The sequence below is a fragment of the Abramis brama genome (genome assembly GCF_963993115.1).
Source record: "Abramis brama genome assembly, chromosome: 10".
NCBI lineage: Eukaryota > Metazoa > Chordata > Actinopteri > Cypriniformes > Leuciscidae > Abramis > Abramis brama.
In genome coordinates this window covers 20,925,490-20,937,660 of record NC_139972.1, presented here as the reverse complement: position 1 = coordinate 20,937,660, position 12,171 = coordinate 20,925,490, and the positions used below count along the sequence as shown (strand labels likewise).

Here is a 12,171-nt window from a genome sequence, read left to right as displayed (position 1 = left end):
ATTTCACAATACTCCTGTTTTTACTGTATTTTTGATTAAATAAATGCAGCCTCAGTAAGCATAAGAGACTTCTTACTGACCGGTAGTTTAAACAGTAGTGTAGTTGGACCAATGACAGTCCACTCTGGGTAGGGCCATCCAAAGCAATTAGCATGTAGTTGCTTCTTTAATGCTGAGATTGTTTCTGCTCTTAGAAAATATTGTTTTCTAAAGAATTAATGCCAGTTTCATGATTCAAAGCATTGCAGATAATTGTCTCCACTGAGTGTTATTTTCAGACTTGTTTTGACCTGGGAGAACTCTTTCAGAAACGACAAAAGAAATATGCACACTTAAATGTTGTTTTCTTGTGGCTGAGTGTTTGTTTAGCAATCTTTCTTGTCAGGAGAGCCACAGTCAAGTGTTTTGGCTCAGACTTGGAGTGCAAACTTAATTGCTTTTTGTGTGAGTGACACCGCAAAGGTGTCTTTGTGAAATCACAGAGGTCGTGTCGTGTGTTTCTGTGGGTCTGTGGAGATACTTTCTGTGACTGGCTGTTGTTGACTCCTTTTCTCTGACCTGTGAGATTGACCCCTGTCTACAGTGTGCTACAGATGATATGAGCAGCAGAGAAATTGAGGCTCATCACGGTTCCAGCTTTGTCAGCCTGCCTTCACCTCCATGACACTTGAGCCCCTTTCACGCGTGTCAGACTCTCACTCACTTACCCTATTCTTGCCTCTCATATCCGCTGGGTTGATCTCCTTTAAGCCGCATCATGGAGTGTCTCTCTAGTGGATATAGGGATGCGTGTTTCTGTATTTATTCTTTGCCATTACAGGAATAAAGTACGAAAATACAAAAAGTATTATTATTTCACCATATTACTGATTTTATTGTATTTGTAATCTAATAAATGCAGCCTTGATAAGCATAAGACTAAAAATCTTTTTAAAAAACTTTTTAAAAATTCTAAAAATCCTACTGACCTTAAACTTTTTGAATGATAGTTAAACTATTTATTTATTTTTGGATACAAAGCACAATTTCATTAATTTGTAATGAATATGAATTAATTAACAATAATTAACAATAATTAGTTTTGTCCAAACTTCGTTTTTTCAGACTTCAAGTATTTTAAGTATTTTACTTATACTTATACTTACTTATACATACACACACACACACACACACACACACAGTTTAAATACATTATATATATACACAGTATACGTACACACACACACACACACACACACACACAGTTTAAATACATTATATATATACACATTATATATATACACAGTATACGTACACACACACACACACACACACACACTCTGTTTATATAACTATATATACAGAATACATGTGTATATACACACACACATACATATACATATACATACATATATACTACTACAAATACTCGAACTCTGGTCGCCTTAAGCTGTACTGCGCTATATTTTGGTGTGACCAAACTTCATGTTTTAATAGGAAATACGTCAACACAACAGAGAAAACTGTGCTTGTCTTTAAGAATAAGGCCCTTGATTATAAATGAGGGCATTTAAGATCATTTTTAACTGACATGTTGGCAAATGTCTAAGGAGGTTAATTCAGGTCTGTTATTGGAGTGAGTGTGTGCATTTGAGTAATGAGATTTGAGTCAGAGTGTGCCTAAACGGAACCCATTTGTACAACCTGAAATAAGATCGGACCCTCATTTAATACGGTGTAAATTTGAGCTGGAGACAGATTGCTGTATGTATTCGCACTCATTCATTGTGACTCTTAATGCCAATTGATTAGCATTACCTACCCAGGCTTTGGTTTTTGAGCTTAAGTGTTTTTCTGTTGCATTGATTGTTCTCTGCAGTCGGGTAGCCCTGGGCCTTTCGCACACAAGATTCATCTGCACTGACAAATCAACTAGGAAGTAGGCTATTTATAACTTCTGTTAGATTAAAATGCATCTCTTAAATATTGTTGCCTTATATTTTTAATATAAAGACCCTGTTTCTTTGAAAATAGCATCTTAGCATTAGTTCTAGTTGCATGATTTGCATAAACAGATTGTATGAATATCATAAGCCATCTAAGACCTTGTCTTTCATTTAATTTAGGCAATTTAAATGTATATAGCCTACAGTAATTGTCTTTTAAATGTTAAATTATGACATACAAAAACATGTCCAAGTTTTTTTTTCTCACTATTAAAGACTGAAATGGCTGATCACTTAAGGCAAATCCATTTCTTCTTAGTGTTTGTGTTGAAGCTTTAAATCCCAGTGTTTCAACTCTGTGTTAAGAAGGTCAAGACGTGTGATTTTCATAACCAAATATGGGCCTTCATTTGGAAGATTTTCCATGAAAAGCCTTTTTTTTCCTGAAACTGTGTCAGACAGACAACGCAGTCTTATGTTCTTTGCCTCTACAGTCACAGGCATCTACGGTCATATTCTGGTCATGGAAAAAATATTAGTCAAACAAAATAAGCGCAAAATGACGTCTGTGCACACAGTAAATGCTGCTGTTTTTTTAATGAAGCTGACTATAGTTTTACACCTTTTTCCATACAGTGAAAGTGAATTGGGACTGAGGCTGTTATTTTGTGTTCCACTGAAGAAAGAAAGTCATATGGGTTGGGTGTAAAACAACATGATCTTGCACATAAATCTAGGAACGTTGAAAAAGAAAATATGGTCCTGGTAAGTTTGTGTTGCAAATGTGGTTCATATGCTGAAGGTATTCTTTCAGCCCACATTGACATGTCTTTTGACTCTAATCTCTGTCTGTATGCCCTCTCTATTTAAGAGTAAAGATGAGTTGAAGAATGTTAATGGATAAACTCTGTGCCTCCATGAACTCATTACCTTCAGCCATTTCTAGGATTCTCTGAAATTCATTTCAGATCTCTCATTTTATTATTTTTTAAAAAAAAATCTCTTTTAATAAACTTGTTTCTTCACCTTGTTGCTTGAGAGAGAGAGAGAGAGAGAGAGAGAGAGAGAGAAAGAGAGAGAGAGAGACTTAGTCTCCTATCCATCTATTCATTAATTTCTAGTGACATCTCTGCTAAATACACACTACTTAGAGGAATTAATTAGAAAAAAGCAACAAATGAGTATAAAAGAAATGTAATCATAATCTGGGACAAAAAATGTTATAAACTAAAGTAAGTTTAGAAAATCTAAACATTTAGCAAAAAACATTTATTGAGGAATTTTTTTAAAAAGTGAATGTAAGTGTAGTGCTAAATATGTTAATAATGCTTAAAGCAACATCACAGCGCTCAGCGGGCACAAAAAGAAGAGATATGTGCACGACTCTTAGTGTATCACTGTATGTTTGTTCAGAAGTTTATTGTGTCTCATTTCTTCAGTTTTGAATTCCAGTCACTGTGTGTGTGATGCCACTTCATGGTCCTCTTTACTCCAGTCTTGTGATCTTACAGACACCTGGGGTAGTGAATATCACATCCTTCAGCAATAAACTCTGGCAAGATAAAGCCTTTTTATGCAAATCCACAGACTTGTCTACAGATCGAGTATAATAATGGGAGCATTGAATCATCTTAGAGATAGTTTTACCGAAGCCAATAGCAATACTAAATATCGGATTGGTGCATCCCTAATTGGTACAGGAGTGCAAGCCAAATGACTCTGAATTTAGACCTTCAAAGATTAAATGGGTCATGAACACTTTAAAGCAAATGAAGCATTGCGATGTAACGCGCAACAATAGATGATTCAATACCATAAAACATCATTATGCACCAAGTGCAGATACGTTGGATGGGTTTATTATAAGCGAGGCATTGCTACTGCTTTTACAGCCTCATTATGCTTATAATTGTGCTCTTACAGACTATTCCTCAAATTGTATTCAAACCCTTGTTTAGGCAATCCACTGACTAGTCGGTCATAAAAATAAAAAATATTTAGCTTTGGATATTCATGACTTCCATATGAACTAGTATACAGTCTAATTCAATATAGATTGCATGAGTGTTTTTCATAATGTGCAGATTACACTGAAAACTTTCAAATGAATTCTTCTGCTAAGCTCATCCACTCAAAGCATGTTCCAACATTTTTACATTGTTCGTTTTCTCTCTTTTTCTCCTTTTAACTCGCACTTTTTGCTGTCATCCTTTCGCAGTGAGCCTCGCCGACAGACCCTTGTGCGTTAGCAGTTTGTTTCTTTTATTTACTGAAATGCTCTCCTTCAGGAGCCGAGCTGCTGTCGTTGCTCTTCTTTGTGCTAAGCACATTTCACATTTCAGAAGATCTATGTTCTTCCTGCTCTCTCTAAGCGCCGTTCCATTTGACACGACTCAGTAACTGCCAGTGTTTGGATTATGATTTAAAACCCTTCGTCTCTCAACTCTGAGCTTCCCTCGCATTGTTTCTGTGAGCATGCACATGTTTGTTTGTCTACCCTTGTGTGAACCAAGTCAAAAAACAGTTCAATTGACAGTCTGGCAAATAGAATGCGACAAACGGCGACCGATCGGCTCAAGTGGGTGATGCAGACGAGCAGGCCTGACGGAGGCCTGTCACAACCTCTCTTCCACACTGAAATATCGCCCGGCGAGATCCGACACGGCCCTGGGCTTGCAGCTCACTGTCACACGCTGTGAAGCGCGCAGCCGAGTCCTCCATCAAACACTCGGGCTGTCTCACAAGGACCAGCGGAGTGGCTGATCATCACTCACTCTCTGTTCATTAGTTGGACATCACTTTATGGCTTGAGCTGTATTTAAAGATAATTCGATGAATCCTAATAGTCTTTGACGTACTGCTGCATTTCATGTGATTTTTCTGAGCTGAAATGAACATAACATTATCTGTATTATCTTGATGATGAGCTAAATTATTGTCTCATCCTGAACAAATTCCAGTCTCACTGAGTGTATGTTTGTGTGTGATGTCTTTCAGAGGTGCTGGAGGGGAAGACGGCCATGCTTTTGGGGATGAGTCAGTGGAACTCTAATGATCTGGTTGAACAGATCGAAACCCTGGGCCACATTGACCAGACGCAGGGTAAGAGCTCATAAATGTAAATGTTATGCTTCCAATCAGAAATCGTATGAATATGATACATGAAGATACTACAGATGTTTTGCGATAGTAAAAAGTTGTTTACATGGACTGCTGAGTGCACGTGTACCTGATAGTCATGGCATGGATTTAATATGAGTTTTGGACCAAATAATGAAAATTGCAGTGTTGCGTTGTTTCTACATTTTATGTTGGTACATGTGTTTTTGTGCTTTAAACTGAAACATTTGGATTTCTGTGATGGATTTAGGATTGTTGTTGCACAATCTGCTAATTAAATATAGCACAGAGGTAACATTGTCTAGCTGGTTTACACAGATGAAATTACTAGTTACGACAAATTTTCGGAATAATCATCATTTAAATTAGCTCCGTTAATGATTATTAAAATCCCAGTATCTTTTATACTCTTTTCAGGGTTCCCACGGGTCATGGAATTTCTGGAATGTCATGGAATTTTAAAAGGTCTATTCCAGACATTGAAAGTCAGGGAATTTTACATATTTTTTTGTCCAAGTCATGGAATATCAGGGAATTTAGTTTGTTGCTTTAAATTTTAGTTTCCAATTATCAAAATAATTTTTCTATACCGATTTTTTTTTTCCACACATCTTTCTACGGAGCCCCTGAGGGGACCTTTGCAAAAAAATAATAATATGGACTTTCACGTGCACACGAGAAACTTTTGCGTGCGCACGAGAAACTTTTGTGTGCGCACGCGTTACAATTTCCGGTTTGGTTATAGTGTCATTACTACAAATGTGGGAAAAGGGATGAGATGAGAGTGTGCTTGGAGCATGCCTCCAGAGATTTGTCTTATTATAGGGAGGTTGTTTGTGGACTGTGCTTTACTGTAAGAAAAAAAGCATGAATATCACATAGGCTAAATGAATATCAGGTCCCACATCATGGATTACATAATCAGAGAGTAGCCTATTTCTTTTCGTTTTGAATTTTTTCGTTTAAAGACATTCCTATGCAAGAAACATCTCATGGATGCACTGGGACACATCTTCAGTGATGTATCCTGGGATCATTGGGTGTTTCGGGTCTCGCAACATCATACACCCTCGCCCAGGCGACCCAGCCGGGGTTGATCAAGCCCCGACTTGCGTCCCAGTAGCAAACCACGGATCAGCCCTCTTAATCCAAAGCCACCTTGTAGCTTTTTCTGCGGCTTCGCTTGCAGATTGAATGGCCCTCTTCTTGGCCGCCCCTGTCAGACCCAAACGACTAAGGACTTTGCAAAGTGACCGCCCTGCAAAGCCTCTACAGCCAACTTCTATAGGCTCATAGAAGGTTTTCCAGCCTCTCTCCCTGCACTCCTCCACCAGTTCCTGGTACTTAGCGCGTTTCCTCTCATTGGCTTCCTCAATACGCTCTTCCCATGGCACCGTAAGTTCCAGCATGATCAGATGTTTTGAAGCCTCGGAGGTAATTATCATGTCTGGGCGGAGACTTGTGGTTGCAATATGCTGAGGGAACCTCAGCTGTCTTCCAAGGTCAACCTGCAGCTGCCAGTCAGAGGCTTTGTGGAGGAGGCCTGTTGTTAATTGTGGACGCGCCAGGGGTTTCTCTCCAGCTTTGATGAAGAGGACTACCTTCTTTGGAGCATGATGGTGTTTGCTGGTGCTAATGGCTGAGGCTACACTCTCAGCAATTGCCTTAAGCACCTGGTCGTGGCGCCAGCGATAGCGACCATCTGCCAGAGCCTTTGGGCAGCTGCTGAGGAGATGTTCTAGGGAGCCTCTTCCAGAGCAAAGAAGGCAGAAAGGTGTTTCACTCTTCCCCCAGACATGGAGGTTCGCTGGGCTTGGCAGGGCATCGTAGACAGCTTGTACCAGGAAACGGACCCGATGGAAATCTGCCTGCAAGATGTTTGCCCAGGTAATCCTGCGCTGCAGTGTACTCTCCCACCTTGTCCATGCTCCCTGCTGCCGGAGTCCCACAACCCTGCTCACTCGCTCTTCCTCTACGCATGCTCGGACCTCTTCCTGGAGTAGATGGTGTCTTTCCTTGCCACGGGCCTGGCTGACCAAAATCTTCGGGATGTAGCCCAAGCCCACTCTGCCTGTTGCCACGGTGCCCACCAATGCCTTTTGTCTTAGGCGTGACTCTGCCACCTCCACTGCTTTCCCAGCCTTCCACTTCCTTCCTGTCCTCACCTCAATGCCGGCTGATGACACTTTGCAGTCTCTGGAATCCCTGTACTGTAGGACTTCTCTGGTGCGTACCACCATAAATTCTTCAGTGAGGCCACTGAAGGGCAGCTGCAGGATGTTACTTGTCCCATACAGTGCAGCGCTGGTAAGACTGTGTGGAAGCCCTAGCCATTTCCGAAGAAAGCCACTGATCTTCCTTTCTAGGGACTCAACTGTTGTCATCGGGACTGCATAGACCAGCAGGGGCCACAGAACTCGGGGCAGGACGGAATGCTGGTAGATCCAGGCTTTAAATCTACCAGGCAGACCGGACTTATCAACCTTGGTGAGCCACGCTCCCAAGTTCTTTGTTGAACTTCTGGATGGCGGCAGAGTCTTTCAGGCTGGAGTCAAAAAGCTTCCCCAAACTCTTGACGAGTTGCTCTGTGATGGTTGGGATAACAGCTCCTGAGATGGAAAAACGGAACTTGTCAATCACTTTCCCCCTCTTCAGCACCATGGACCTTGACTTGGAGGGCTTAAAACTCATCCTTGCCCAGGTGATGAGTCACTCAAGACCTTGTAGGATCCACCTGCTCCCTGGGACTGATGTTGTTGTAATGGTCAGGTCATCCATATAGGCTCTTATAGGGGGCTGTCGTATACCTGACTTGGTTAGGGGTCCCCTACATTCCACCTCGGCTGACTTCACCAACATGTTCATGGCAAGAGCGAAAAGAATAACAGAGATGGTGCAGCCTATTATTATTCCTTTTCCAATGCGATGCCAGTCTGATGTTTCTGACCCAGAAGTGACCCGCATCCTGAAATTATTGTAGTAATCCAGGATCAGATCCTTGATCTTACTGGGAACATGATGGAGGTGTAGAGCGAGCTCGACCAGTTTGTGCGGTATGGACCCATAGGTGTTGGCCAGGTCCAACCACAAGACAGCTAGGTCGCCTCTGTTCTCATGGGCCTCTCTGATGAGCTGTGTAACTACACCAGTGTGTTCCATGCAGCCAGGAGCTCCAGGAATCCCCCCCTTCTGCATTGAGGGATCAATGTAGTTGTTCTTGAGGAGGAACTCTGTCAGTCTTCGTGATACGATGCTGAAAAACACCTTCCCTTCAACACTCAGTAATGAGATGGTTCGAAACTGGTTGATGTTTTTTGAGTTCTCCTCTTTGGGGATCCACACTCCCTCAGCCCACCTCCACTGGTCAGCAACTCTTCCTCTTCGCCAAATCACCTTCAAGATCTTCCACAGGTGCCGTAGGAGCTCTGGGCAGCGCTTGTAGACCAAATAAGGTACTCCACTGGGGCCTGGAGTAGATGCTGAGCGAGCTGCCTTGATGATCTCCTCAACATCCTTCAAACTTGGCTCCCTCAGGTTGAACTCTGTTGTTGGGGGGCCGGGGCTGATAAGAGCTTTGTTGAGCTCTTGCTCTCTAAGTGGATCGCTCACTGTATCCTGGAGGAAGCGATTCACTTCCTCTGTAGAGCACTCAAGCCGGCCGCTGCGCTTGTCCCCGAGCAGTTGTTTTGTGAAGCCAAAGGGATTGGCGATGAAGGCCGCTCGCTTCCTGGCTCTCTCTCTTCCCCGTCTCCGGTGCCACTCTGCTCTGCGGAGGATCATCAGCTTCTTCCGCAGGATGTTTTGCAGCTCTGCTAATGGTCGCTTCTCCTCAGCAGTAGCTTTCTTGTACTGTTTCTTGAGAGTACGAAGTTCCTGACGCAGGTGATGTATCTTGGTGGCCCTGCGGTTCATGGTGTAGGAGGGGGGCTTGGTTTTTCCCTTCTCTACCTGCCCAAATCTTTCTGAGGCGTAACTGAAGATGATGATAGTCATCGTTTGGAGTCGGCTGTCAGCATCTCCTTTGGCTGTGGCTTGGATGATATTGGACACATCCTCGTCGAACTGCAGCCACTCACTCCGTTTGCTGGCTGGGGGCCATTTAATCCGCTGCTGCGGAACTACTCTGCTGGGATTGGGAGGCTCTGGTACGTGGAGGGACTGGGCTCTGTGGGTTGCCTCCTGGCCGGGCTCCTCCTGCGTCTCACCAGGTTCAGGACCTGTGCGTTGCACCTCACTCTCCCGCTCCAAACATTTCATTCTGGCCTGGTGGATTCTTAGGCCACGATGATTCTTGCACAGCTTTCCGCAAATGCATGTCACGTTCGTCGTCTGTCCGTTTGCATGGGTTGTTAACCTTTGGTCCGTCCGATTGGAGATCTCATCCTCCCCCCCTCTCGGGATCTCCTGGGGGTATCTCTCTGTAGGGCTTTCCGTAGCTTGTTTGGGTTCTTTCTCGCGAAAGACACAGGCTGGGGTGCTAACCCATACTGTCCCAGGTGCCGTCTTTCCGTGCCGTCAACTGTCTCTCCAGTCGTCGACCAAACTATTCTTGGTTGTCACCTAGTCTATTCCTAGGGGTCACTGGCTGAGCCAGACATTAACTATGCAAGAAACATCTCATGGATGCACTGGGACACATCTTCAGTGATGTATCCTGGGATCATTGGGTGTTTCGGGTCTCGCAACATCATACACCCTCGCCCAGGCGACCCAGCCGGGGTTGATCAAGCCCCGACTTGCGTCCCAGTAGCAAACCACGGATCAGCCCTCTTAATCTAAAGCCACCTTGTAGCTTTTTCTGCGGCTTCGCTTGCAGATTGAATGGCCCTCTTCTTGGCCGCCCCTGTCAGACCCAAACGACTAAGGACTTTGCAAAGTGACCGCCCTGCAAAGCCTCTACAGCCAACTTCTATAGGCTCATAGAAGGTTTTCCAGCCTCTCTCCCTGCACTCCTCCACCAGTTCCTGGTACTTAGCGCGTTTCCTCTCATTGGCTTCCTCAATACGCTCTTCCCATGGCACCGTAAGTTCCAGCATGATCAGATGTTTTGAAGCCTCGGAGGTAATTATCATGTCTGGGCGGAGACTTGTGGTTGCAATATGCTGAGGGAACCTCAGCTGTCTTCCAAGGTCAACCTGCAGCTGCCAGTCAGAGGCTTTGTGGAGGAGGCCTGTTGTTAATTGTGGACGTGCCAGGGGTTTCTCTCCAGCTTTGATGAAGAGGACTACCTTCTTTGGAGCATGATGGTGTTTGCTGGTGCTAATGGCTGAGGCTACAAGCTATCTTCAGATGTATTTCTCATGTATGTGAGGCATACACAGAGTTTCGGTTAATTTATGATGAGATGCGCTCCAGTTCACGTGCAATGCAAGTGATCGCGGCGCGCCTCCATGATTATATTGTCTGCTATATATTTGCTTCTCATTTATTAAATACAGGCAACTGGTTGATGAAAAATGTATTAAAATTAAGATACAATTTATACAAAACGAAATTCACTTTAAAGAAAGGCTTTCTACAAAACAAAACAGCTCGGTGCTCCGCAAAACAGCAGCCTGTTTTGCCGTTCATTATAAGTCATGGAAATTCATCTTTTTAGTCAGTGAAAGTCAGGGAAAAGTCAGGGAATTTGACATTTGGTTTAGAGTGGGAACCCTGTCTTTTACTCCTTACTCTGTTTTTAGTGGAAGCATGACAACTAACTCAACTCCATTTTGAGTTGCATTGCTAATACTTTTAATGTCCATTATATGTTCATTATATTGAATATGATGCAAAAACAAATGTATTTTCTATTGAGGTGTCCAAACTAGACTTGAGCATAGTCAGATTCATGAATAAACGACTCTTAATAACCCATCCTTTTTTTGTGGCTACTAACAGTATATGCTACAGCTAATGTAGCCAATTCTCAAAACAAATGAATCTTGTGAGTCGGATCTTTTAATGAATTGTTCAAAATGACGAGTTACTGTATGTTTTGAAACACTGCCCTGTATATTTGCACCATTAGCTGTGAAGATTTCTTTCATATGAATTTGAATCAAAAGCTTGTGAATCAAAGTTGATTCAGGAAACATATGGATACCCAACCCTACTAGAAAGTATCAATTACATGTGGTAGAAAATCATTAATGTTTTCCATTGTATACCATAGATTCCCGCAGAAGTATTTAGGGTATTTATTTGGATTTATTAAAGTCAAAATCAACATTCAAAGGGCCTCCAATATATATGGTAACTCTGCTGTAATGACTTAAAAACAAAACAAAAAATAAGACAAATTATGAGTGGAAGAAATAAAGTAAGTTATACATGTTTGGAGCAGCATAGGGGTCAGTAAATGATGATAGAATTTTCATTTTTGGGTGCACTGTCACTTTAAAGAAAAAATACTATAAAAATACTAGAATAAAAATAATATTTTTAAAAATACTTGCTAAAATTATCTGTATCATATTTGTGGTGGGGTCAGTGAAAATGAAAGCAGGGCGAATAAACATCTGAATAATACCTAAAACAATTTTTAACTTGACGTATTTGAAAATGCATCGTTCATGGTGTGAGACATTGACAAAAATACAGCGACACATGATGCAGTGACCAAAGTCAAAGTCTGACACATTTGAACATAGTCTAGCAACCCATCAACCTCACCCCGAGTCCTCTAGCAGTCAAAATGACCCAAATGCACATCACTAGCTCATATCCTCGAAAACAAAGGAGACTGTAATCTGAAATGGCATTTTATAACACATCTCATTATGTTCTACATTAACCACCCATGTCAAAAAAATTGTTCAGCAGCTGCTTGCCAAACAAATCTGTAATTTTTCATTTCACCATGAAAACAGAGGAAACAGACGTCAGGCTTCATTAAGCAGCATCATGTCTCAGCTGTCTCCATTGATTTTTCTGACTCTTTGTTCTTATCTGGTCTATTCTTGTAATAATAAGAGTTAGCTAGCATGAGTCATTAGCGAAGTAAACATCGGAATACTTCGCTTTCTCAGAAATCTCTTTTTGAAGTTGCTTTCAGGCTTCTCGTGTTCGTGTAAAGGTCCGTACACGTGAAACTTAGAGGCTCTTAGCTTCACGCTAATACTGCTGAGATGTATTCGGTTTT

The 12,171-nt window shown here is 42.2% G+C and overlaps 1 protein-coding gene across 9 annotated transcripts in view; it reads left to right on the top strand.

The window, feature by feature from the left end:
• pitpnm3 (PITPNM family member 3) overlaps window positions 1-12,171 on the top strand; it is an 89,233-nt gene that overhangs the window by 21,847 nt on the left and 55,215 nt on the right. For all 9 annotated transcript variants that reach the window (XR_014607888.1, XR_014607889.1, XR_014607890.1 and 6 more), the window contains exon 3: window positions 4,923-5,027. Coding sequence is in view for 2 of the 9 variants with exons in the window: in XM_084125749.1 (XP_083981875.1) it covers window positions 4,923-5,027 (105 nt within the window). In the remaining 7 variants the exon portion in view is untranslated. The remainder of the gene's footprint in view (window positions 1-4,922; window positions 5,028-12,171) is intronic.